Consider the following 27,788-nt stretch of genomic DNA (forward strand, 5'->3'; position numbering starts at 1 on the left):
GGCATTTTATTTATAGCTCATTTAATTTGCAGCTCCTCATGCACTGGAAGCATTTCATTATCTGAAGGCTTTCTGTGAAATAAACGTTCAAGAATTGTAAGCTAGGAACTATAAAAGTGTGGGTCGGAAAGATTAAAATGTAACACCGCGCCCAGGCAAGGCATGGGAGATGAAGTGAGGTCTCAACATCGGTAGTGCATTGGCTTGGGGAGCATGGATTATAATGTTGTCCAGACATACAGGAGAAAATTATTCAAAATGTTGACGGACAGTTGTGTTTAATGAGTTGTCCTTCCTGGTACTAATGGCTGATAGCACTGAGTGGCATTCTGTACGGCGCGGCAGAGGAGGAGCCCGCAGAGGAAAACTTTCCCAGCCGGAGAAGCCACGACCTGACGAGTCTGTGGACCGAGCCCGGGACAGACGCAGGATAACAGAGGCCATGTAAGAACAGAAAGAGTGGGAACAGGAGCAGCTCGAGTTAGTCATGGGTTAGCTTATTAGTACGAGGTATCTCCGTTGACGCGATTTGTTTATAAACCCATACTTTCACCACTCTCTATCAAGGGATCACAATACTGTATACCTGATCACAATATTGTGTACACAGTACTGGATCAGGTACACAGTATTGTGATCAGGTATACAGTACTGTATCAGATAGATGGATGGATGGATGTATCTACCTGATCCAGTACTGTATACCTGATCACAATACTGTGTACCTGATCCAGTACTGTGTACCTGATGATCTCCACACGGAGGCACAGGGTTTACACGTTAAAATGAAGGAAAGACAAAAGTGTTGGCCGGTTTGTTTTTTTACAGGTTTGGTTTAACTGATGTGTCCAGTCGACTCATCTTTTGAGTTGTTTTTTTTTTTCATTTTGTAGGTGTTGGCAATGACTTAACTCTTGCAGTGTAATTTAATGCAAATGCTTCCATGAAAACGTCTTAACATTTTACATCTCTCTCTCTCTCTCTCTCTCTCTCTCTCTCTCAATCTGTCTCTTTCTCTACAACTGTCTGTCTCTATGTCTCTGTCTCTCTCTCTCTCAGCATGACAGGAAATGTCTGCTGCACTCAGAGTCTGCTTGTAGAAGATGTAAAGTAAATACTCTAAGTATATTAGAAGACGTACAGTATCAGTATAAATGGAAATGACATAAATGCACAATAACATTAAAGCTAGGAGCGTACTGTATGCGCCACATTTGCAATTCTGAGTTAACAAATCTTTAAAATTATTTTGTGAAATATTCAAGTGACCAACTGAAGAGAGTGAATATGAACTGGATAATTTCATGGTGAGACCCTCAGCGAAGTGGCTGATGTGTGCATGCAACCCACATAATGAGGGTTTTTTGGTTCTGTGTCTGTAATTAGCTTTTAGAAAGCAGTAACAAAATAAGTCGGTGTGACCTAATGTAGCTTAATACACAGCCCTATCTGCACCCAACAGCACCGTCCTGAAATTCTACAATACAAATACTGAATGAAATTGTGTGACTGTGCAGTTAGTTGTTGCAGGTCTGTGATATATAGGGCAAAGAAAAGTTTGTGCTTTCCATGATCTGATGATGTCTGCTGTCATGTTCATGTCTACAGTCATGTAGATTTCGATAACATCTAGGAATATGCAGTTGAGTGAAAACGGTTCAAAGGTGGATAAACAAATTTGATAATTTTATATAACATTATCAAATCAGAAAAATAGATGCAAAGTGTTTGTTATTAAGAGTAGGAAAGGGTATATCTTAACTTCCACCATTTCATTTGTGATGTACAGAAATATATTTGACAGCTAGCACTTGCACTTAACACATCTAGTCTACATAAACTTTGACTCCTCTTTTTGTCTCGAAGGTTTAAAACTTTTAAACTCCATGTTGATAAGACATTGGCCTGTAGGAAGAATCTTCATACTTTCCATGTTAACATCATGTACATTTACTTCTCGCGCTCTTGCAGCAATGAGCTGAGGTGTGAAGACTTCTGGACGGAATGGAAAGGTGACCGTTGTTTCACGTTGATATTTCATACAAGTCCCACAAATATTATCAGCTAATATCAGATGCCTTCTGTCTCACTTATGTTTCGTGTCAGAGATCATGTCTGGCTGCTTGGCTGACACTGTAGATAAAACAGTTGAAGGACCTGATTGCTTCATGGAGTGTGTATGTTATGGTCTGGGCAACTTTTCCTCCTCCGTGTCTGCTAGATATCAGCTTGCCATGTTGCTACTGCTGTTGGATGCATTGCAGGTGAATCTGCTATCAATACTGTAAATAAAATCATATTTAAATAGAACAGAAAGGCTTCTGGTAAACATTCGTTTCCTGTTTTTCAGATCGCTGTGGGCCGCTGCAGCCTGTATGACCCTGTGTTTACAGTGTCAGAATGTGAAACTCTCAGAGAGTTGGGCTTTACTGTGCTGAGTGAAAATGAGGTCACGCATCCAGAACCATAGCCGTTTACTGTGATGTCTGTTTCAGACTGGTAGTGGATAGGCCAAATATTGCTTCGGGATTGGACCAGCATTGATGCTGAGACCACATGCATATACACACATATGTAACTAGAGTCAATAAAAAAAAAAAGCCAACAACCTCTAATAAAGATTTTATTGTTTTAAAATGGGGGAAATAATACTGTGGAAAGTTAAGGAGATGCAGGCACTAATTTAATCAGCCAATAGCATGCTTAGCTATAATAATACAATATTACTTTCAAAGCTTTTCTTCAGTGTTGGGCTTGATAATAATCTAAATACTGTGTGATATGAAGTTGTAAAAACTGAATAGACTAGAGCTGTAAGTGTTGTTAGCCTGTTTTTTATGTCCAGTGAAAGAAACACCTTTTGTTGACCAGGTCTAAGTTTTATTTGTATTTAAAATCTTACTGTCCCTTACTCTGAAATTCATTGGCATGGTTCTTTTGTCAGGAAGGGAAGCGAGCAGTACACCACCCCACCCTCTTCTACCTGATGCATTGTGGAAAAGCTTTGTACAACAATCTGCTGTGGAAGAATTGGAGTCCTCAGATCCTACCAAAGGTCATTGTTCTTGGCAACAGCTTTCTTGGCATTCAGGAGCGGTATGTGGCACTCACTCACAAGCTAGATTCACAGACTGAATGTATGTATAGCAAACCCAGAAATGAATCATTTCATGAACTAGCTGCTGGTCAACAGACAACTCCAGCATCTTGAACCTGAGATAATTCTTGTAGATTTAATATCTTCCTGTTTTAAGACAGAAACCATATTGCAGAAGGTGTTTGTTCCTCAAATACATTAGTCACATAAATAAGGAAAGATTGTTACTTACGAAGTAAAATTTATTCTTAAAATGTGTACTAGAATGATGTGTTGCAAAATGGAATCAGATTTTTAATATTAAATACTTTTTTTTTAATTTTTCAACTTTTTTTTTATTTTATTTTTTTATAATTTCTAGGATGCTTCAGAGAGAGCTTGAAAGAGACTACCGTTTTCTTTCTGATGTATCCTTAAAGGTTTCAGGTAGATGTGCAAATTATAGCACGGGTACAACACAGAAATGAATTTAATCTGTTGTTTAATCTGGAAGTTGCATGTTGTGTCTACTGATGAAGTGGTCAATTTGACACATTTCATAAAAGAAGCAGACTTAAAGAGTAGTTTATTTTCAAATGTTATCAGGAATGTGATAAATGTCCAAAACATGAAGAAACTGAGTAAAATTATAGAATTATGTAATTAGTTGTTTCAAACGTGTAATATGTTAGACAGAAGGGACATGTTTGTTCTTGCCATTTCAAGTTGTAGCCCTTGACATTGTTATGTTTAAGGTAATAGATGTGTGTGAGGAGACAAGCCTACCCTGCTCACAGCGGTTCTTAGATGTGTTTAATGATACTGCCATAATCCGTTTCCCTTCACACAAGCTTCATAAACTTCCAGAATCAATCTGGAATGAGCCTTCAGAGCCTCAGTATGAGCACTGCCAAGATCTGGAGATCATCCAGAGAGAACCAAAATAAAGATGACAAGTGTGCATATCACTCTGTGTGTGTGTGTGTGTGTGTGTGTGTGTGTGTCCCTCCCCCATGAAGTTAGTGATTTTTGTCTGTCTGTCTGCAATCTCTGAAGTGGTAGATATCTCAATTCTGTGGGGTCTCTTTCTCCACAGGCATTACTTTATCATCAGGCTTGCATTCTCCATTTATTAAGGCCGGTTCAGTGTTGGATGCTGTAATGATCTCTTTTGACTCTGTTGAATTCTTTATTGCAAGTTTGGAAGATTTAGCTTCATCTTCATCAGGTGCAGTTGTTGCATCTCCACTTTGCATGTTAGACTCAAATTCCCCATTCATTTGGAAATGGTCAGGTCTGTCTTCCACAACATCTGTTTTTTCTGCTTGATTCTTGGAATTTCCATCAGTCACCTCTATACTCAGCTTCTCACTGGATGCAGCTTCCTCAACATCCTTGACTTCACTTGACGAGTCTGCTTTCACTTTCTCTGATTCCTCATAAGTTCTTTTTCCTTTCAGTTTCTCTTTGAATTCCATAAGCCTCATGCTGGAATAATAACAATGAGTTTAAGAGCAGCCCAGTCTGGCCTATGTAACAGCCACTTACATTAGGTCATTAAAGTCCACCATACCTGTATGAAGTCTTCAGGATGCCATTTACAAGAGCTAACTGCTCCAAGGTAGTCTCAAAAGAGGGAACCAGATTCTGAATAAAGAAAGCAGGTCAATACAAAGCACTACAAAATTTAGCAGATTGTAAGTGCATTATTATGTGATCACGCTCATACCTCAGGTGTGCTGAGGTCTGTAAGCTCTGCCCCTCCCTGTCGTATAGACCGTTCTACACGCACTGCTTGCTGGGTGACAGCGTTCAAGAAGTCAGAACTGCATTTAGTCTGCGGATGATTGTCACCACACTAGATACATAACAAACACAGTAAATTCATGTGAACTTCTTATGAACACACTTGCTGTGCCATATCAAAAATGTATTCTCACAGGATACAACTCAAACCCAGTTTGAGAGCTGAAAATGCTCAGAACCATGACCTCTTACCTGCTTCTCAAAGACGTTGTGTGCTTCCTTCTCTTGAGCCATGGCTCCTCTGTAATCTCCTGCTATACACATCCTCTGAGCCAAGAGGTGGTGACTGTAGGGAGACATTTACCTTAACTTAAGAATCCGAGTCACTGCTAATCATAAATGGATAGCTTTATTAGCTCTTGAGCTCCTGAGAACATGGTTTATCTTACTTCAGGGCAGTCGTGAGGTCCATGGCACCTCGGAAAGAAGTATTGAGTCTCAGGGCACTCTGTAGATATTGCTGGGACTGTTCCCCCTGGAGCATTAATCCCAAAGAACTCTGAAAGAGAGATAAATGGTTTAAATATGATGGTGACATGATTAATGGACAAGAGTGTTGTGGTATTAAAGTAAATGCTTATATCCTTACATCCAGTACTGCTGTGTATGGATTATCCTCCCCATGTACTGTTAACATGAGCAATTTAGCTCGATACAGACACCGCAAGGCCAAAGCAATCTCTCCTCCAGCAAACAAGTACACTGCCAACAAAGCCTAGAGAAACATCGGAAAAAGGTCTTTTATAACATAGTTGTTTATATAATATACAAAGTGAGGGGAAAAAATTATTTGATCCCCTGCTGATTTTGTATGTTTGCCCACTGACAAAGAAATGGTCAGTCTGTAATTTTAATGGTAGGTGTATTTGAACAGTGAGAGGCAGAATAACAACAAAAAAATTCAGAAAAACGCATTTCAGAAAAGTTATACATTGATTTGCATTTCAATGAGTGAAATAAGTATTTGATCCCCTATCAATCAGAAAGATTTCTGGCTCCCAGGTGTTTATTATACAGGTAAGGAGCTGAGATTACAGTAGGAGCCAATCCAACAGATGAGCTACTGTTGTTAATCAGCATGGGGTGGTTCTGATAGAAAGGAGTCAGAACACACAGTGCAATGCTGACCCCTGTGCACCGCCAAAAGCACCAACAATGGGCATGTGATCATCAGACCTGGACCACAGAGCAATGGAAGATGGTGGTCTGGAAGGTGGTTTTCTTTTGCATCAAGTGGCTGGCCAAAGGATGCACTATGGGAAGAAGGCAAGCCGGTGGAGGCAGCGTCATGCTTTGGGAAATGTTCTGCTGGGAAACCTTGGGTCCTGCCATCCATGTGGATGTTACTTTGACACGTACCACCTACCTAAACATTGTAGACCATGTACACCCTTTCATGGAAGCGGTATTCCCTGATGGCTGTGGCCTCTTTCAGCATGATAATGCACCGTGCCACAAAACAAAAATGGTTCAAGAATGGTTTGATCAGCACAACAACAAGTTTGAGGTCTCAATCCAATCAAGCATCTCTGGGAAGTCCGATCCATGGAGGCCCCACCTCACAACTTAGAGGACTTGGAGGATCTGCTGCTAACAGCTTGGTGCCAGATACCTCAACTAACACTAGTGGAGTCCATGCCTCCACAGGTCAGGGCTGTTTTAGCAGCAAAAGGGGGAACACCACAATATTAGGCAGGTGGTCATAATGTTATGGCTGATCGGTGTATACTGCGCAATGCGTTTTCTTTCTATTTGAAATGTGTGGTTCCAAATGCTGTATTATATGACTTACATATTGTTGAATGGTATTTGGGTGGTCAAAGCCCAGCACCCTCTCACTGATGACTACCACCCTCATCTGTACACTGCGAGCCTTAACAGAGATGAATAAAATTGTTAAAAGTAAGTATGAAGCAATGTTAAGTCATTTATTGTTGTTTACATGCCAATGATATAGAACCAATGATATGATAAATTTCTACCTCAGCAGGGTGGCCCTGAACATAAGCCATTTTAGCCAGTAAACTGAGACAGTTGCAGGCCTCAGGATGTAAACTGTCACAGACACGGCCAAACAGGTATGCTGCCTCTTTCAACTGCTCATATGCCTGCTCCAGCAACCCTGTCAAATAAATCCCTTTAACACTATGAACAGTTTTAATATCTCATTACATAGAAACTCTTGTTGAATGCAAACCTTTCTGAAGGCTATTCTGGGCTGCACAGAATGACCGCATTGCATCAGTTATTGGCATGTTGATGTGTTTGACCACAGGCAAAAAGTTTAGTACATCATCTGGAGAAATTGGGGCTTTGGTACGGTTGTCCAGGCTATAATCTCTGAGACGGAGCTGTCGGATGCAAACATAGAAAAACATGACATTAGAAATGACATAGAAAAACATTAAGCTACTGGAAATATTTTGTACATTTGTTGAGCAAGAAATACAGTAACTCTGGACTATCAAAAATTTTAACTGCTTAGGTCTGTGACTGGTTAAATTTTTTTTTAAATTATAATTACATTTTTATATGAATCTTCCATGTGTCGTATAGTTTATTATGAATGAGAAAAGTAAACAGAAGCACTTTGATCAGGCCAAAGGGGTAAGTATTAGGCAGTGCTAGTGGGGTACCAGGCAAATGTGCCTGCCTTGTTCATTTGGTTAGAAAACCTAAAATGTCTAAAATGTGCCGTCTGCATAAAATGTACCTTACAAAATGAAGAATGAATAGCAGCATTAAATTCAATTACATTAGTTGTTCTAATAAGCAACCTTCAGCATTTTTAAGGGCTTTCATACATGCATGCATATATACTGTATGCATGAGTAATAAAGTATCATGTTACTTGGCATTTTTCTAGAACTTATTTTCAGCAATTTTTAAATCTGTGGCAACAATTCGCAGTAACACGATGTGACTACACAAGTCTGGACAATGCTGTCTAGCTTAATATACATCTCACTACTGATACTTTAATTAGGATTTAATACACTTGACTTTCTTATAACCTACTACCTTGCAATGTTTTTTTTCTTAGTCATTAACCATGTTCAAACCAAACATAAAAAACAGCATTAATGCAGATGGTCTTTTATATACAGAGGAATTTTACAAGGGACACATGGATGTATTGTATTTACACTGAAATATTTGCTTATGTAATATTAATGGTATTATTTCATATAATGGTAATAGCATATAATGTTTTATAATATAATATTATATAATATAATATTATAATATAATTTCTTGGGACTTTAACGCAAATCTTGAGGATAGTTTATTTATATATGATGGCTGTTTGTAGTACCTGTATACCAGTCTTCAAGCAGATCTCTCGTAATAATGATAGCTTCTGAAGCCCATACTGCTCAACCAGCTGGTCTATATTTGACCTGCAAACATTTGATGTCTGTCGTAAAGGAGTACTGGGACAAATCAGCGTAAATATGTGTAAGATAAGATAACAGCAATATGAATAGCTCACCCAAGTCCCTGTTTAACACCATACGTTTCTAGAGCATCTTGGCATATGTGGGTCCACAGCTCGTTTCCACTGAGCAAGCTCCATGCAGTATTATCAGTGCTTCCTCCACCTTTATGACCACGCCTCCTGGAGCGTTTTTTAGACTCCTCACTATTTGAGGCAGGGCTAAAGTGAGGCACCAGTAAGCAGCAGAAAAAGTGACTTGCAGCTGCGGACAGGTTAGACAGCTCCACTCCCTTACAAGAAAAGAAGTTACACCTTTAAAAATAGCACATTGAAATGTATAGGTGATGTATATGTCCGTTAAGAAATAATGCAATACCTGTATATAGCCATTGAAGATCCTTCGAGCACAGCGTACCACAATCTCGCCATAAACCAATCTCTGATAAACAGGAACAAAGAAGCAATGTAAAATAGGAAGTATTTAATCTACCAAAATAAGATTTTTTTTTTTTAATGCTATAAGACTGAAAGTTTCCTACAGTGATATGCCTCAGTTGCTCCTTGTGATCTGACTGACTGATGGCAGATATCAAGAGACCCAAATAACGGAGGTTTATGCCTTTGTGGTGTAGGGCTTGTCGTAGTGTAGCTCCATCCATGGGCATCTCATCGCAGTGCAGACAGTCATTAATCTACCCATCAGCCCAAACAATAGTATTAATAATCAATAATAAGCACAGCTCAATGCAACATACCAACTGTGGGTTCTGTACCAACTGTAATATACCAACATAGATGGTTCACTATAAATAAAAGTGAAGTGAAACATTCAACACTCACAAATGCTGGTATCTGATCATTGATGATGAATGCAGCAGCCTCTCTTTGTAATCTCTCCTGTAAGGCCACAGCAGCACTCTCAGACTTGGGAAACTGGACACCTGCAGAGACAGAAAAGTGATGTACACTATATTGAAAAAAGAACAAATCATTGCAAATTATCGAATTTAGGTGTTGTTTTTCAGGGATTGGGCTTGTTCCAATGAAAGGAACTCTTAATGCTTCAGCATACCAAGACATTTTGAACAATGTCATGCTCTAAACTTTGTGGGAACAGTTTGGGGATGGCCTCTTCCTGTTCCAGCAGTGCACAAAGCAAGGTCCATAAAGACATGGATGAGCAAGTTTGGTGTGGAGGAACTTGACTGGCCTGCACAGAGTCCTGACCTCAACCTGATAGAATACTTTTGGGATGAATCAGAGTGAGACTGCGAGTCAGGCCAAAACTGGGATGTCTGCCTTTATATGCACATGGATGTAGTTGGCCTGCCCTTTGGCCTTATAACAGCTTCAACTCTTCTGGGAAAGCTTTCCACAAGGTTGCTTTGTGCATTGGGAGGATGAAATTGTCCAAAATGTATTGGTATGCTGAAGCATTAAGAGTACCTTTCACTGGAATTAAGGGGCAGAGCCCCTGGGGCATGGGTGTCCCATAACTTTTGGCAATATAGTGTATTTTAAAATTGATGGCCTATTTGATGCGTAGGTGAAGGTGGTTTTGTTGTGGAATAATGTACTTGCCTGGAGAGAAGACAGTAGGGTTAAAACGCATCTCAAAGATGATGTCACTGATAGAGCCGACATCTTTGCAGGCTGCTCTCACGGCTTCTGTGCCACTAGAATCACCTGTAATTCACAAAATGATTCAATAGAAATTCGTTTTAGAACTGAGAATAAGCTGTAAAGACTGAGATATGATTATTTTTTTCGTAATAGTAAGAGTTTCTATAGTAGTTGTCTGAGTACCCAAATTTTAAACCTCAGATTGCTTTCTTACTTGACTGTACACAATCCTCCATGCATTCACTCTCCTGCATCTTTTCTTTCACACGCTTTGTAAACTCAGTATGCCTGAAGTAGCAAGAGAAAAGCATAATAATAATAAAACACTTCATGACAAGCCTAGAAGATGATAAAAGAATAAAAATTCATAAAATGCTTTAAAAATGACTTAACACAAACATAATATCGATCAATGCTTACTTGTGCTGCACGAAAGCCTTGACTAGCTCTGGACGCAGACGACATAGCCCATGAGGGAAGCGCCTGGGAACATTGCCATCTTTCGCCTCTTCTTCCCCTTTTGCCAAGCAGAAGTTGGTATCAGCAGGTGCAGTACGGTATACGTCAAGGATGTAATAACGGCCATCTGCTCCCAACAGTCCCTGAGCATCTATGGAGGTGAACAGGGCCGCCTGATAGCCAGTGTGGCCCACTACTGCATACCTCTGCAGGCCAAGGGCCTTGGCTGACTGTGCTAGCAGCTGCAATAGCTTCCTACGTGCTGGGTTCTCCAAGGGCCCAGTACTGAGGCTATATAGGAGGCCAGTAGAGACCCCAGACTGATCCTGTGCCTGAACGCCAGGTGCCAGACCTTGGACACAAAGACGAAGGCCTCTGTAATCTGTTAGAGCAGTAGGGAGAGTGTGAAGAGCTTGTAGGTCTCCCTCTAAATCACTGTAGGCCTGTATGGCTTGTAGTTCAAGTCTCTGTGCTGCCCTTCGACCTCGTTCGCCACCCAACCAGTCTTCTCCAGGTCCACCAATGTTCATAAACAGACCACCCCACAGGAATGCTGGGGCTTCGTTAGAGCCATTAATTGGATCAACAAAGCCGTCAATCACTTTTTCGGTAGCTTGGGCTGCAGCCCATGCAAAGGCACTATTGACCTGTAAGGAAAAAAGGCAAGGTGTTAGAGAGGGAGGTTGAGTATAGTGTATAGATATGTGCTTTTATGTGTGTGCATTGGCTTTTAAAGGATGTGGACCTGTAGTAGGGCTTTTTCTCTTTGGAGTCTCTCTTCTAAGGTGGTCTGTGGTAGATCTCTAGCTGTCTGCATTTCCTCATTCCAGTCTGGTGCCTGTACACAGAAATGAAATAAGAAATAGCCTTTGTCACATATACATTACAGCACAGTGAAATTCTTTCTTCGCATATCCCATCCTTGTAGGTTGGGGTCAAAGCGCAGGGTCAGCCAAGATACAGTGCCCCTGGAGCAGAGAGGGTTAAGGGCCTTGCTCAACGGCACAACAGTGGCAACTTGGTGGTGCTGGGGCTCAAACCCCCGATCTTGTGGTCAACGACCCAGAGCCCTAACCACTTGAGCCACCACCGCCCCATACAGTGAAAAATAATGTTTAAATGACTGAATTTAATGGATAGAACAAGCATACATTTTGGAAATATGAGCGTAACAGAAAGATTTAAGGGCAAATACCTGATTGTTAAGGCCCTGCTCCAAACCCAGTCTACAGCCATGGTTGGTTTTGTGAGGATAGAGTGCCGAACCTCCCAGCCAGCTCATAGTGTGGTAAGGGGTGGACATGGACTCTTCTGTCGACAGAGAAGGCCTGATGTGGAAAGATACACATATACATTTAATCTTTTTTGGCATTATTTGACATGCTGTTAATGCAGGTAACAAAGAGATCATTTATTTACATATACCAAGTTGATTGACTTTTTAAACAGTCTGGAAAATTCCAAAAATTACATTTAGAAGCTTCTGTATCACCATTGCCATGGTATGGGGGTAGCAACATTTTGTGGGGGTGTTTTGCTGGAAAAGGACTTGTAGAGATGAAAATAGATGGCTTAGTGAGGAAAAAGGATTATCCAGAAATCCTGAAGCAACACCTCAAGACATCAGCCCAAAATTGGTTAACATGACCTTCCAGCCAGACAATGGTACTAAACACACCTTGTTGTTAAAAAATGTTAAATACAACAAGGTGAAAGTACTGGACTGGCCATTACAAAGCCCTAACCTGAATCCAAAAGATGTATGGACTGAAATGAGAAAGTGTGTCTGAGCATGAGAGCATTCAAGATAACATTAAGTATTAATGCTGCTGTACAGTAATTAGTGTTTGAGTATTTTAAATAAATCCTACAGTTAAATTGGTTTAATATAGAACAGATGGCCATCAGTTGCTAAGTAATGAATAGGCCCTAAGCTTTGTCTACAGTAATGGGTTACCTGTGTCGGAGTGTACTAAGGTTATGCTTAAACTGCGGACTGAGCTGAGACAGCAGGTCAGTCAAGCAGTGACACACTGGAGTGGACGAGGCAGGACGTGGGTCAAAAGCATGCACGGTAGACCTGAAATTAAACAGACAAAAAGTGAGAGGGAGAGCAAGAGCAAGTAGCTAGGGTTAAGTTAGGGTTAACTTTGTCCTCACCTGTTCACATAGAACCCTCGAGGAGATGATGTAATGTCATAGTGCTTGCCCTCCAGTGTTTCGACACTAATGTACAGATAGTCACCCTGCAGTTTCCTGGAGCCAGGTGGGGGGTTCCAAGAGCTAAGTGACAGATCCAGCAGGCAACTGGGAACCTATCATGAAGGACATTAACATCAATGCCACCTGTGCAATATACATCATTTGACTTCATCCTACTGTGTAAAAGTGTGTGTGAGAGAGAGAGAGTTTTGTTTACCTCAGGGTATGTGCTAGTAGGCAGTAAGGTGGCCAGAGGGGGGCGCTCTGTAGCCCCAGGTAGGATGTAATCAGGAGGTGAAGGAGTTTCATTTGTCTGCTCAGTCTTATTGTTTGCTCTTTTGCCCTTTGAGGACTGGCTAGTAGAAGGGACATCTGAAGAATGCAGGAGAGAAGACATTGTCTCAAAGCAGCCTCACAGATTTCTCAAATTTCAAATAAAAATTACAAAGTTTAAAATGAAATTGATATTTATCCATAATGAGCAAGCCTGAAGCAATGGTGGCAAGGAAAAACTCCCTGAGCTGATATGAGGAAGAAGCCTTGAGAACCCATCCTCCTCTAGGTGACAATGAAGAGTGTGATTTTAAATAATGTCCTTTCTACAACTGTGTATAGTCAGGTAGGGATGTAAGTTATGATACGATCCATGTCTACTTTGAAAATGACAGAAAAGTTGATTTGTTGGTGGATATTGTGATAGTGGTAGAAGATTCAGTTCCTATAACTTCATGACACTGTGTTACATCAGTTTGCTGGAATGCGCACAGCTACACAGAGCCTGCATGCGTGCATCTGGAGGTGTGGAGATGTTTTGGGAACCTCAGGGTTATCAGAATTCACAGTAGAGATACATAAACCATTCTCTGTTTACCAGCTGTGTGTGTGAGCGCATTTAGTACACTGGGGGATCTGCCACCTCTTAAGGCATCCTGTGGACTAGGAGTACCCAGCAGCTCCTGAACACGAGCCAGATGAGCTTGAGCTGACCGGGGAGTGTATGGCTCTGTGACACAAACACACAAAAACAGATGTGAAAGGTTAGGTGAGGACAAGTACCATCAAGTTGTAAGTGTTACACACACTTTAATGACATCTTAATGATCACCAGTTGTTACATGAATGCAGGTGTGGCTACTATTCATTGGAATTAAGTTATTTACCTACAGTCAGGCATGGCTACAAACATGATGTGTGAACTGCATTTGAAGACATTAAGACAACTAAGGTCAAATTTGCTTTTTCTTTCATGTAATGAAATGGATATTTAAATGAATATTTAAACTGAAAAGCTTTATTCCAAACATCATATCAAATAAGTAAATAGCATTTCCTTATGCATCAAGATTCCCACGGTTATCAGAGTGACTTGCTTTGTGAGATATGCTGTACACTTGCTGCCCACATTATTAGAAACACCTCTACACATGCATATAGTTATCTAATCAGCCAATCCTGTTACTGCAATGCAATGTGAAGATATAGGTCAAAAGCTTTAGTTAATGTTCACAAACATCAGAATGAAAAAAGTGTGACCTTGTGGCATGGTGTGGGTACCAGGTGGGCTAGTTTGAGTATACAGAAACCTTAAGGTGGATGGGCAAAAGCCCAAATCAGTTTCCAATTCTGTCAGGCAAGAACAGAAGTCTGTGGATATCATGCACAGGCTGAGGAAAACTGGTCAGTTAAAGATTAGGGGGAAAGAATCCCTTGGGCTTTTTCCAGTTTTCAACAGATTCCTGTTCTTGGCTGAAAGGAATAGAACCCAATGTGGTCTACCTGACAGTAGACAATCCACTTTAAGGTGATTATTTGAGTTACTATAGACTCCCTGTCAGCTCAAACCAGTTTGATCATTCTCATTTGATCTCCCTCATCAATAAGGTTTATTTCTCTGTATTTCTTTTTTGTTTTTCTTCTTGCTGAGTTCAAATCTTCATCTAGAGTCTGCTGTGTATGAAAGTCCCAGGAGATCAGTTTCTGAAATACACAACCCAACCCATCTGGCACCAACAACCATGCCACGAGGTTAAAGTCACAGAGATCATATTTTCCCCCCATTTCTGATATTTGATGTGAACACTTCAGATCTTGACCCGTATTTGCCTGATTTTATGCACTGTGCTGTTGCCACATGATTGGCTGACTGGATAACTGCATAAATATACAGGTGTTTTATTCAGTTCTTCAAACACATACATGTAAGTGGCAAACTTGTGTGGCAAAGTACCTTTTTCAGCTAGCAATAAAACACAGCAACAAAATCCAAACAGAAAACTTTTTCAAAAAACTGTTTCAGCATTAGTGTAAGAGCTAATACTGCACACACTGCAGGCCCTACTCAACTTAGTTGTCTAAAAGATTATCTTTATAATTCAATATAATCTGAGCGTGTATCACAGGCAGATCTTGCACTGCCTTTCAAATAAAAGCAATAGCTACTTTCACTGAACATGATTCACAGCAGAATAATAATCCATCATGGGTCATGCTGATACGATTTACTTGCCTTCTATTAATCTGAGCGTGACTCCTGCTTTGAAGCCTTTGACACTCTGGAGCTCAGCAAAGGGGTCAAGGTTTGCACCAGACATGGAGAGAGTGAGGGATGTTCTAGGGGTCACTTCTTCTCTATTCAGAATTGTCATTAATGTATCCTGGACCAGACAAAACCTAGGAACCTGCATAGACAATCACATAGTAGTGTGCAAAATTTCAGAAGGACCTGTTTTTCTTTCAGCAGTAATATTTTTTAAACATTTCTCAAACAAGATTACTGTTCTCTGATACACATTCAAAAATAATTATTCACAGAAAGCAAGTAAATTAATTACAGTACTAACAGTATCAGAAACAGTTGAAATATGTTATCCCTAGCAAAAAAATATAAGCAAACTGTGTATTTCAATATATTTTTATATATAAGATCTTCCACTGATTTCCCAAAACAGTTAAAATGTTTTAGATTATGTATTTTGAGTAACAAAATACATTTAGGCATCATAATGGATATGCATAGGCATAAAAATACATTTAGGCATCATAATGTATATGATAGGTCTATTCATCTAGTTTGGGATGAAAATAAGAAAGATCAAATATCACAATCTCACCGTTAGCTCAAAAGCATCCACTCCTGCCCCTTGGATCTTCACAGTATATGAGCCATCATCTTCCTTCCCCAATCCTGTAGATCGTTTTCCATTGGCTGAGTTAGAGATATCTGTAAAGTAAAATGATGGACATGACCACACTTGTCACATTTGGGCTGTATTCACATTAAAAGGTGAGACATTTGCAATATTGTCATAATTGTGTCAGATGTCATTTTTTTTCATTGCTGGGTGAGAATCCAATCTTTTCCAATTGGAATTCAACCCACTATGAACCTAGATCAGATACATATCTGCTGAGTGGCAAAACAGCTGTAATTAGAAAAGTCACGCTGTCACTATCAACATCCAATACTCTTTTCCTGCACCCACACGTCTCAGGAGAGGTTTCTAACTGCATATACAGTGAGGGAAAAAATTATTTGATCCCCTGCTGATTTTGTACGTTTGCCCACTGACAAAGAAATGATCAGTCTGTAATTTTAATGGTAGGTTTATCTGAACAGTGAGAGACAGAATAACAACAAAAAAATCCAGAAAAACACATTTCAAAAAAGTTATACATTGATTTGCATTTTATTGAGTGAAATAAATATTTGACCCCTTTGCAAAACATGACTTAGTACTTGGTGGCAAACCCTTGTTGGCAATCACAGACGTCAGACATTTCTTGTAGTTGGCCACCAGGTTTGCACACATCTCAAGGAATTTGGGCCCACTCCTCTTTGCAGATCCTCTCCAAGTCATTAAGGTTTTGTGGCTGACCCTTCAGCTCCCTCCACAGATTTTCTATGGGATTAAGGTCTGGAGACTGGCTAGGCCACTACAGGACCTTAATGTGCTTCTTTTTGAACCACTCCTTTGTTGCCTTGGCCGTGTGTTTTGGTTCATTGTCAGGCTGGAATATCCATCCATGACCCATTTTCAATGCCCTGGCTGAGGGAAGGAGGTTCTCATCCAAGATTTAATGGTACATGGCCCCATCCATCGTCCCTTTGATGCGGTGAAGTTGTCCTGTCACCTGGGGATGGTGTACTTGGGGTCATAGGCAGCATTCCTCCTCCTCCTCCAAACACAGCGAGTTGAGTTGATGCCAAAGAGCTGGATTTTGGTCTCATTTGACCACAACACTTTCACCCAGTTCTCCTCTGAATCATTCAGATGTTCACTGGCAAACTTCAGATGAGCCTGTACATGTGCTTCCTTTAGCAGGGAGACCTTGCGGGCGCTACTGGATTTCAGTCTTTCACGGTGTAGAGTGTTACCAATTGTTTTCTTGGTGACTATGGTCCCAGCTGCCTTGAGATCATTGACAAAATCCTCCAGTGTTTTGGGCTGATTCCTCGCCATTCTCATGATCATTGAAACTCCATCTTGCATGGAGCCCCAGACTGAGGAAGATTGACAGTCCTTTTGTGTTTCTTCCATTTGGGAATAACCAACTGTTGTCACCTTCTCACCAAGCTGCTTGGCGATGGTCTGGTAGCTCATTCCAGCCTTGTGTAGGTCTACAATCTTGTCCCTGACATCCATGGACAGCTCTTTGGTCTTGGCCATGATGGAGAGTTTGGAATCTGATTGATTGCTTCCTTCTGTGGACAGGTGTCTTTCATACAGTTAATGAGCTGAGATTAAGAGCAATCCCCGAGAGTGCTCATACTGTAATCTCAGCTCATTACCTGTATAAAAGACACCTGGGAGCCAGAAATCTTTCTGACTGATAGGGAGTCAAATACTTCTCACTCCTTGAAATGCAATTCAATGTAGAACTTTTCTGAAATGCATTTTTCTGGATTTTTTTGTTGTTATTCTGCCTCTCACTGTTCAAATACACCTACCATTAAAATTACAGACTGATCATTTCTTTGTCAGTGGGCAAACGTACAAAATCAGCAGGGGATCAAATATTTTTTTCCCTCACTGTACATACATATACAGGGGTTGGACAATGAAACTGAAACGCCTGGTTTTAGACCACAATAATTCATTAGTATGGTGTAGGGCCTCCTTTTGCGGCCAATACAGCATCAATTCGTCTTGGGAATGACAGATACAAGTCCTGAACAGTGGCCAGAGGGATTTTGAGCCATTCCTCTTGCAGAATAGTGGCCAGGTCACTACATGATGCTGGTGGAGGAAAACGTTTCCTGACTTGCTCCTCCAAAACACCCCAAAGTGGCTCAATAATATTTAGATCTGGTGACTCTGCAGGCCATGGGAGATGTTCAACTTCACTTTCATGTTCATCAAACCACTCTGTCACCAGTCTTGCTGTGTGTATTGGTGCATTATCATCCTGATACACGGCACCGCCTTCAGGATACAATGTTTGAACCATTGGGTGCACATGGTCCTCCAGAATGGTTCGGTAGTCCTTGGCAGTGACGTGCCCATCTAGCACAAGTATTGGGCCTAAGGAATGCCATGATATTGCAGCCCAAACCATCACTGATCCACCCCCATGCTTCACTCTGGGCATGCAACAGTCTGGGTGGTACGCTTCTTTGGGACTTCTCCACACCGTAACTCTCCCGGATGTGGGAAAGACAGTGAAGGTGGACTCATCAGAGAACAATACATGTTTCACATTGTCCACAGCCCAAGATTTTCGCTGCTGGCACCATTGAAACCGACGTTTCAATGGCTCGAGTGACCAAAGGTTTGGCTATAGCAGCCCGGCCATGTACATTGTACCGTGGCTCTTGATACATCACAAAGACTTGCTGTCTTAGTCACAGATGCGCCAGTGAGACATGCACTAACAATTTGTCCTCTTTTGAACTCTGATACGTCACCCATAATGTTGTGTGCATTGCAATATTTTAAGCAAAACTGTGCCAATATTCTGCTAATTAAACCTTCACACTCTGCTCTTACTGGTGGAATGTGCAATCAATGAAGATTGGCCACCAGGCTGGTCAAATTTAGCCATGAAACCTTCAACACTAAATTGGCCAGTGTTTCAGTTTCATTGTCCAACCCCTGTACATTATAATGAAACAAATATGAATGATCAAAACAGAAAGTTTCATTAATTCAGTCTGTGCCTCCATCTATCAAGTACAATCAAAATTACCCAAGAGATGAAAAAGCAGGTGTCTGTACTGTAAAAATGAGAGCAATGAAAATATCTTGAATACAGTCACATTTCTATTATTTTGAAGAATAAAATAAATTGTGATTATCAACCACATATATTTATTATATATAAAACCTATCAAAATTATCTAAATAGAATAAAAAAGTAATCTCATCAGAAGAAATATTAGTAAATATTTGTTAACCATATACAAGATACAGATTTTCACTTAACATAATTTTTTTTTGCAGTGTGACACAGATTTAGATCAAAAGAGATCAGTTCTAGCCCTGTTTATTTCAAGATCTACTTCAATGCTCCTAACCAGGGGCAGTGATAATCACCTGGATACCTTCTTGGTGCATGTATACACATGCAGAGGCTTCTCAAATAGTCAAAAGGACTGTATGAAGTAGTCTTTCATATTAAATACCATTGCCATGCAGCCTTAATTTCCCCTTCCATCTTATGCATGCCTCGGAGCTATCTACGGTACAGTTTGAGATAACAGTCAGAGTTACAGGTACACTGTCCTCCAAAGCTGTAATATCTTCCCGGCTGTGGTGAGAGTATTACACTTTCTGGAATCTGTTCAGAAAATTGAAGCTACTTGCTTAAGATGAGTTCTTCTTGGGTTACTTTGCTAGTCTTGTTATTGCTCACACCTTCGCTGTCCATAAGTTTGCTCAGAACTATTCTATTACTAAGTATGGCACTCATCTCTCAGTTGCTATCCAGGTGCAGCTTCCCTTAGCGCACTGAGGTGTTTTCCACATCTAGCAACTTGCAGGCCTAATACAGGTTGCTAGCATGGTTGGGTAGTCATGCCTTGTTATGCGAGGCCTGTTTGCCACTAACATGTTTCTTGTATTCTCTCTTGAAAAGGTCACACACTTCAGAATGAAGCTTGATTCATTGACAGTGCTAGCCATGCTGTTGCCCCAACATGTTGTAGATGTTATTGTGCTCAAAACACAAATTCAGGCAGGTTTTTGTTTACAGTGCCTTCACTTATTGAGGATGTTAGGACTGCTGACTGCAGCTGTATTGGGAGTTTTCTTCAGTCTACTGGAACTAAGAGACTTACACAAGTGGGTTATTAGCCTGTGGTTAGCGCTCAAATACTACAGACAAAGTTGTGCCTTTGTCTAAAAGAGAGTGACATGATCTAGAAGTACAGTTTTTCTCATGACAAAGGTTTTGCTTGTGAGAGTTTCCCCAATCAAGTTGGTACAGTTGGATGTCACAGTGGTACAGGGGCTGTGGGGTTCTAAAGTGTAAATTCAGAAGAACATTGAATAGCACTACCTAAGGCAGTTTATTTGAATCTCAAGTTTCTTTTAGCCATTTGTAGACATTGCCACGTGTTGGTCTGCATGGTTGATGTAATGGTAGTCATGTAAATCAAGAACTAAGGCAACATTAGGTTGGCTAGCTCACTCTGCCTTGCACAACAACTCCTTAGCCAGTCTCCACTTTTGGCTAATTTCACTGACCATAACTCACGTGATGTGCCAGGTCAACTTCTTGTCAACTATGGTTCTCTCTGGAAAATCCAGAAAGTCATAGGATGTACTGGTCCACTGCCCCCCCAATCCCCATCTACATGAAATCACACTACAGGGCAACCATTCTGAATAGACTTGATCCTCATCTAGGTTAACCCTGGTTCAAGTGAACTGGTGAAAACATGGTTTTATTAAAGTCTGCAGCAAAATGAACAGAAAGGGACATGAAAAGCATTCATAACAGCTTTAACATCAGTTATTGCCGAAACAATCACAAAGACCACCTCCTTAACAGCAGAATATGTATTTATTTTATGACCACATGTAGATCGATACGTTTTGATGTTTTTGTTTTATTACATGGCTTAAATACATTTTTAAGGAAAAAGTTTTATCTCAATAAAACATACAAACGGGTCTAAAATATTAGATAATATAAGTATTATTTTATAAGTATTAGATAATATAAGTATTATTTGATAATCATTGATAGTCATTTTTTATATGGCTCTGAAAAAAATAATTCTATAACTACTAGTAATCTGACCATCATCATTTGTTAATAACTACAGAATTATATCTTTCTCCAATACAAATGAACCTGCATGACTTGCAAAGGTAAAACAACATTTACAACTAATATTGCTCATCAAAGCACAGCCTGCCCCATAACTATCATAAACACTTATATATGCAAACAATTTATTGTGTTTGCAAATCATAGCAATACCAACTGAAAAATATATAATGTCACAAAAACTAACTCTGACACGGGCTACTATAAACACTGTTATTGTACTGCCCTATCTGTGAGTCTCTGCTCTAAGCTTTATCTTAGCATATTTTATATGTCTTCGAAAAACAAGACCCAGCTTGATTTTGTGCAAGCTTGCCCATTAACAAATCACCTACACGAAAGAAGAAACTGACACATTTGAATGCACAGACACCTGGGGCATCTAAGCTTGGTGGTGGAGGAGAAATTACCCCCTGGTTCTTATTGGCTGGGGACTGCCACGTTGAAACTGGTCCAAGAATGGAAGAGTAATTCAAATGCACAGAAACGCAGAAACATAGGCCGTTCTCTACAGTGCAATACATTTTGTAGAAGGGCTACACATTTGAGTTCATAAAGCATTTTGGCTCCATGTCAGTATGATCTCCACTAAGGTGTAGCAGTAAAAGAGTGGGTTGAGAAGAGGTTTATGATAGTGATAGCCACCCCATGAAACAAGAAATCTCTAATAAATTATGACAAGGTGATTCCACTGCTCCATGACAGAAACTGTTTATTATCTACAGCAGTGATCGCCAACCAATATTCTGGAGTTTTCCCCTGTTTTTCTTGCTTTAACAAAAGTGAGCTAACTATTCAGATAAGCCCTCCCTTAGAGGAGATTAGTTGGGTGGGCCACATAAGTGGTGCATTAATAAGCTTTGCCAGCACAGATGCCATGCATGTGGGCACTATATTACAATGTGTAGAAATTCAATGAACAAATAAGGTATTATATAAATGCAACGTTGTCCTGTGCATTAATAGGTGATATTACAGCACATTTGCCACCCCGTGTCTAGGTGGGTGTGTTAAAGCAGGGAAAGAAAATGTGCAAGGCAGGGGAACTCCAAAATGGGAGAGAATGCAGATATGGGCTGAAAGCAAAAGAAAAAGCCATCAAATCTCAGTTGCTGAAAGAAATATTCACACTAGCTAAGAAGTGTACTACTTCGTTAATTCTCGAGAAGACGGCCAGTGTGATCCAGGCAGCCGAGAGGATATACAGCACAGCTGGCTCACTTCTGCTTGCTTCAGATTACTCTAAAGGGTAGTTTTGTGTATTAAAGAAGGCACAGATTTCTGCACAGCTTTGAATCTTATCTGTTTCCCCACACAACCACTTTCACTTTTCACAAACAGTATAAGTCCAAGAATAGGGAGGAAAAAAGGGGAGGGGGGCTGGAGTGCAGTCTTTACGAAAGAGAAAGAAATGAAAAGAAGTTAAATAGAGGAAAACAGGGAAAACTCCAGACGCTAATCTTACCCTTCTGCTCCCCGCTTCCTCTTTTAGCTGAGTCTCTCATTCTGCCCTTTGGTCTTTTTTGATCTAACTTTGACTTGTTGAGTTTTTAGAAAGTGTGAACTTTCTTCTTCCTCCAGTCTTTATCGCGTGGCTGTCAGGTGTGACTGCTTAAACTTTTTCACTTTTTTTTTTATTTTTCCGTCAGACACGCCCTCTTTTTTACTCGCTGGCTTTCGGCCAGTCTGCCCCCCTCCACTTCTCTTCCCCTCCCTCCGCCACTGGACTCGCCTCAGCCAGGCATGTTTGACTGGGTGTGTCCTGCCTCTCTTCCACACACATCTGCCTGAGAAAGAGTTAAATTGAACGGAGAGAGAGAGATTCCCCTCCCCCACGCCCTCTCTCTCTTTCCCTCAGGGGAAGGTGGGAACCTGTGCTTGTTTGCCTTACAACTTTTACAGCGTCATTTTTAACGTTCATAAATGGGAAAAAAATGTATTGCATGAGAATTGAACACTAAGCGCTGAGTTATGTCTGAAGCTTAACATGGACTGTAAAGGCCATGTAAAGAACGCACGTGTATGCATGTGTACATTAGGAATACTCAAGTCTTCCACACACCCAACTATTCTTAAATCAGGATGTGCCATGGGTTCTTTGAGTTCTGGTGTGACAAATGTGCCACAATGATAAAGAAGGAATAGGCCAGGATCAGGGCATCAACTTGCACTTACTGCAGTCTTCAAATTAAGCTCATTTTACTGAAAAATGTAAAGCTGACCAAGCTGGTCAAACTGGTAGAAGTGTTGGTAGAAAGGCCAACGTTTCTACGACCCTTCATGTTTCTGTTTAAGAAAATAAATAACAATTGTAAGGTAATGGGAAACATTTGCTGAGCAGGTTAGTCAGGTAATCAAGTCAAGTAGTCAAGTCCAGGAATCTGGAAATTAAAATTAAATTAAGTTACCGGCTGACAAAGAGTTTGAGCAGCTTGGTCAGGATTTATTCATTTTTTTAAAAAGTAGTCTTCAAGAAAAAAAAGTGCTTGATCCGGTGGCCAGTATTGTGTGTTTGTTTCAGGCATGCCATAAAAGGTTTCATAAAGGCCAAAATGAACATTAAACCACCAAGGACATCAAAAATGTCTCTTCTAAGCTGTTTCCTCACACACACTTATCATGAAAGAATGCCATTTTTATGGATTTTTGCATGACAAAACTAATACAGTAATTAAATTCCCAATAAATAAGACTATAATAGCGTCACAACCACATACTACCATGCTAAAGAATATTACTCCATTAATGATGTCACTCTGTTTACTATAGTAATAGTTTACCTCTCCTTAACCATCCTTCACACAACACAGTACATAGTAGCATACTGCCTTCATCTAGTACAGCACAGGTTTCTAATCCTGCTCCTTCAAGTACCCTTGTCCTGTACATTTTAGTTTTTATACTGCTTAGAACAACTGCTATTTAGCTGATAAGTTGATTTAAGTGAGCAGGGAGCAGACAACACACTGAAATGTGCATGACAGATACTTCAGGTAAATTAGATTATCAGCTGAATTGGGATACTTAAACTTACAAATGTCTGGTTAATTAAGTGGACTTAACTTTAAGTTGACTTAATTCATGAGACAATGTGTAAGTGGACAGGATCAGCATCAAACTGGAAGTTGACTCCAAAAATACTTTGCCTTGCTTTATCTATAAGGTTATAAAAATTCATTAATTATTTATTCCACATATTTATGATACATACAGGGGTTGGACAATGAAACTGAAACACTGGCCAATTTAGTGTTGGAGGTTTCGTGGCTAAATTTGACCAGCCTGGTGGCCAATCTTCATTGATTGCACATTCCACCAGTAAGAGCAGAGTGTGAATGTTTAATTAGCAGAGTAATAGCACAGTTTTGCTTAAAATATTGCAATGCACACAACATTATGGGTGACATATCAGAGTTCAAAAGAGGGCAAATTGTTGGTGCATGTCTCGCTGGCGCATCTGTGACTAAGACAGCAAGTCTTTGTGATGTATCAAGAGCCATGGTATCCAGGGTAATGTCAGCATACCACCAAGAAGGACGAACCACATCCAACAGGAGTAACTGTGGACGCAAGAGGAAGCTGTCTGAAAGGGATGTCCGGGTGCTAACCCGGATTGTATCCAAAAAACATAAAACCACAGCTGCCCAACTCACTGCAGAATTAAATGTGCACCTCAACTCTCCTGTTTCCACCAAAACTGTCCGTCGGGAGCTCCACAGGGTCAATGTACATGGCCGGGCTGCTATAGCCAAACCTTTGGTCACTCGTGCCAATGCCAAACGTCGGTTTCAATGGTGCCAGCAGTGAAAATCTTGGGCTGTGGACAATGTGAAACATGTATTGTTCTCTGATGAGTCCACCTTCACTGTCTTTCCCACATCCGGGAGAGAAGCGTACCACCCAGACTGTTGCATGCCCAGAGTGAAGCATGAGGGTGGATCAGTGATGGTTTGGGCTGCAATATCATGGCATTCCCTAGGCCCAATACTTGTGCTAGTTGGGCGCGTCACTGCCAAGGACTACCGAACCATTCTGGAGGACCATGTGCACCCATTGTTTCAAACATTGTATCCTGAAGGCGGTGCCGTGTATCAGGATGATAATGCACCAATACACACAGCAAGACTGGTGACAGAGTGGTTTGATGAACATGAAAGTGAAGTTGAACATCTCCCATGGCCTGCAGAGTCACCAGATCTAAATATTATTGAGCCACTTTGGGGTGTTTTGGAGGAGCGAGTCAGGAAACGTTTTCCTCCACCAGCATCACGTAGTGACCTGGCCACTATTCTGCAAGAAGAATGGTTCAAAATCCCTCTGGCCACTGTGCAGGACTTGTATCTGTCATTTCCTGCAAAAGGAGGCCCTACACCATATTAATGAATTATTGTGGTCTAAAACCAGGTGTTTCAGTTTCATAACACTGAGGGGTTAACTCTCAGTGCCGGTCCCAAGCCTGGATAAAATGGGAGGGTTGTGTCAGGAAGGGCATCCGGCGTAAAATCTGCACCATATCAAATATGTGGATCAGATAATCCACTGAGGCAACCCCAAACAGTGAGCAGCTGAGGGACAATAACAACTTAGGTGTAATACTTTGTATTTTACTGTACTGTTTAGCTTGATTAAAAAAAAAAATCCTGGATTATTCTGCTATTGTAAGAAATAAATTCTAAAATGGTACCATTGAGTGGTGGTTTTATCAGGTAATCATTAGTTCATACTAAACCATAGAAAATACTCATTGTGTATTTGATTATTGGTTTTGAAGAATTGTTGTTTTCATTTGAAATGATGTATCAAATACTCCATAATGTCATTTTTACTCAGTGTATTGTTTCCCTTCAGTATAAGTACATGCTGATGAATTTGGATAAGATTTTAATCCTGCTACTAAAATGTCATTTAACAAGGCTGTTAATATGCACTCTGCAAAGTTTGGAAATTAAGTGCTAGTATTATTCACTCTGAGCACATGCATTATTGGCTTATTGTGCATAACTACAGTAATATAGTTATGTCAATCAAAAAGAATAATTCTAAATTGTCCAGACTTCTGAACAGTGACAATTTGCGCATGGCAGTAAATCGTATCTGTCTGTATAAATTAACAATGGGGGGTCTAGGGAGGGGTTGGTGTTGAAACTCACCAAACAAGTTTAGCATTGTTCTAGATCTTATCTGACTTCTACCAAGAAGTGTCAGTGAAGTGTCTATTGTCAGTCATACTCCATAAAGCATATAATGAAAGGAATGTTATTTAAATGGTTTATTTAACACTCAAATGCCATACACAGCAATGATGAAACAGAAATGCCTGAAACCTATAAATCATGGCAATTCAGTTTAATTTAAATGAAAGTTTCATTTCAGTTTTATGTGGCACTTTAATGACGCATGATGCTTCAAATCACTTTACTTTGGATTCAAACATTGCTTTTTTAAATTTAGCTGAAACATTTTTGAATGTATTCTACAAAACCAGAGAGAAACATGACTCACACTTATGACATGCGAGACTCATTCTTACAGTATACAAAACATAGTTTTGTTAAAAAAAAAAAATTAGTTCCAGAAGTCTGTAAAAATTACAGAATCCCACAATCTCTGTTTAATGTTTTTCACCTCTTGATGACCAAATTCCCAAATGCAAGATGCACCTTAAACCTAAATTCTTATCAGTTCAGGATTAAATATGTAATCAGAAGTTCCCACAGATTGTATCCATCATCTTAACTCCAGAGTAAGCTCCATGAATAAATATATAAAGCTGGTAAAAATGTCCATCAGTCTCTGCAGAGATGAGGGAAAATCTTCTGTAGCCTTGAGATGTGTGCTTATGCAGGTGTGGATCCCGCAAGGCCCGCTCTTAAGATTCTAAAGGGGCAGTGTGTTCGTGTTTCCACTGATGGGTGATAAGGCAGTGAGTGTGTCAGACAGGAGGCCAGTTCTTGGTGACTTCTTCGTGAAGAGACTTTGGAACCCACTGACAGTATGCAGACAGGAGATCTGTTAGGAGAAATGAAATGAAAACACATTCAGGTTTTTTAACCAAATTTTCATCCAGTTTCAATCATTAGCTAGCTCTCTTTAATCACATGACAGCTTTCACCTGGGGAGCATGGTGACAAACAAGTGCTTCCGCTGAAATGTTATGCCAGACAACTTTTTCAAACTGGTGAACACACTAAAAAAAGCCAATTGCGCTCTTATATTGCACTAATCTAATTGGATTACGCTAATTAGGACTTTGTATCATGCAAAACATACAGTTGTGTCCATAAGTACTTGGGCAGTGATAATTTATTGACAATGTTGCCTCAGTACACACCACAATGGATTTCAGACTGTGGATTTGAATGGATTGTAGACCTTCAGCTTTAATACATGGGTTTTACTGCAGCTGACTTTTGTGAGTTTGTGGGTTGTTCTGCCTTAATTTTTGTCACCAGTAAGTGAACAGCATGCTCATTTGGGTTGAGGTCAGATGGCTGACGTAAACATTTAAAAATCATTCCATTTCTTAGCATTAAGAAGCTCTTGAATTTCTTTTGTGATGTGCTTTGGGTCATTATCCATCTGTACTATTAGGTGTCGTCCTCAGTTTTGCAGCATTTGACTGAATCTGAGCAGAAAGTAAAACTCTATACACTTTGTCAATAAACAGCAGTGAGCCAGTTGCACTGGCAGTCAAACATGCCTATGTCATAATACTTCCTCCACCATGTCTGACAGATGATGTGTTATGCTTTGGATCATGAGCCTTTCCTTTCCTTCTCTTCTCTATACTGCTCTCTTTGCATCACTGAGGTACGAGTTACTCTCGGTTTCATTCATCTGAAATATCTTGTTACAGAACTTGTCAGACTTTCAAGCAAAGTATAATCTGGTCTTTCTGTGAATCCCACT

The 27,788-nt window shown here is 40.2% G+C and overlaps 3 protein-coding genes across 8 annotated transcripts in view; 1 reads left to right on the plus strand and 2 right to left on the minus strand.

The window, feature by feature from the left end:
* Positions 1 to 147: 147 nt before the first annotated feature.
* On the plus strand, positions 148 to 4,044 carry srrd (SRR1 domain containing). 2 transcript variants are annotated; one of them, XM_058389267.1, is made up of 8 exons: positions 148 to 444; positions 1,060 to 1,110; positions 1,972 to 2,012; positions 2,107 to 2,264; positions 2,351 to 2,449; positions 2,945 to 3,096; positions 3,459 to 3,504; positions 3,832 to 4,044. In XM_058389267.1, the coding sequence occupies exons 1-8, from the start codon at positions 305 to 307 to the stop codon at positions 4,021 to 4,023; spliced, it is 879 nt and encodes a 292-aa protein (XP_058245250.1). In that variant the 5' UTR covers positions 148 to 304; the 3' UTR covers positions 4,024 to 4,044. The 2 variants fall into 2 exon arrangements, with proteins under 2 accessions (XP_058245250.1, XP_058245251.1); XM_058389268.1 differs by lacking the exon at positions 1,060 to 1,110 and having other exon boundaries at positions 151 to 444.
* Positions 4,040 to 22,519, minus strand: si:ch211-166a6.5 (clustered mitochondria protein homolog). 2 transcript variants are annotated; one of them, XM_058389264.1, is made up of 26 exons: positions 22,345 to 22,519; positions 15,716 to 15,825; positions 15,112 to 15,283; positions 13,522 to 13,608; positions 12,823 to 12,977; positions 12,564 to 12,718; positions 12,361 to 12,483; positions 11,599 to 11,731; positions 11,149 to 11,241; positions 10,365 to 11,050; positions 10,159 to 10,232; positions 9,903 to 10,007; positions 9,162 to 9,262; positions 8,861 to 9,013; positions 8,698 to 8,760; positions 8,376 to 8,611; positions 8,199 to 8,283; positions 7,080 to 7,233; positions 6,865 to 7,004; positions 6,675 to 6,755; positions 5,472 to 5,597; positions 5,272 to 5,381; positions 5,075 to 5,168; positions 4,806 to 4,934; positions 4,650 to 4,723; positions 4,040 to 4,564 (listed from the first exon to the last, which is right to left on the minus strand). In XM_058389264.1, the coding sequence occupies exons 1-26, from the start codon at positions 22,382 to 22,384 to the stop codon at positions 4,144 to 4,146; spliced, it is 3,900 nt and encodes a 1,299-aa protein (XP_058245247.1). In that variant the 5' UTR covers positions 22,385 to 22,519; the 3' UTR covers positions 4,040 to 4,143. The 2 variants fall into 2 exon arrangements, with proteins under 2 accessions (XP_058245247.1, XP_058245246.1); XM_058389263.1 differs by having other exon boundaries at positions 13,477 to 13,608.
* A 3,614-nt stretch (positions 22,520 to 26,133) lies between these two features.
* dhx37 (DEAH (Asp-Glu-Ala-His) box polypeptide 37) overlaps positions 26,134 to 27,788 on the minus strand; it is a 21,155-nt gene continuing 19,500 nt past the window's right edge. For all 4 annotated transcript variants that reach the window (XM_058389395.1, XM_058389396.1, XM_058389397.1 and 1 more), the window contains exon 28: positions 26,134 to 26,888. In XM_058389395.1, coding sequence (XP_058245378.1) covers positions 26,812 to 26,888 — 77 coding nt within the window. In that variant the 3' untranslated portion in view covers positions 26,134 to 26,811. The remainder of the gene's footprint in view (positions 26,889 to 27,788) is intronic.

Source organism: Hemibagrus wyckioides, linkage group LG05 (assembly GCF_019097595.1).
Source record: "Hemibagrus wyckioides isolate EC202008001 linkage group LG05, SWU_Hwy_1.0, whole genome shotgun sequence".
Classification (NCBI taxonomy): domain Eukaryota; kingdom Metazoa; phylum Chordata; class Actinopteri; order Siluriformes; family Bagridae; genus Hemibagrus; species Hemibagrus wyckioides.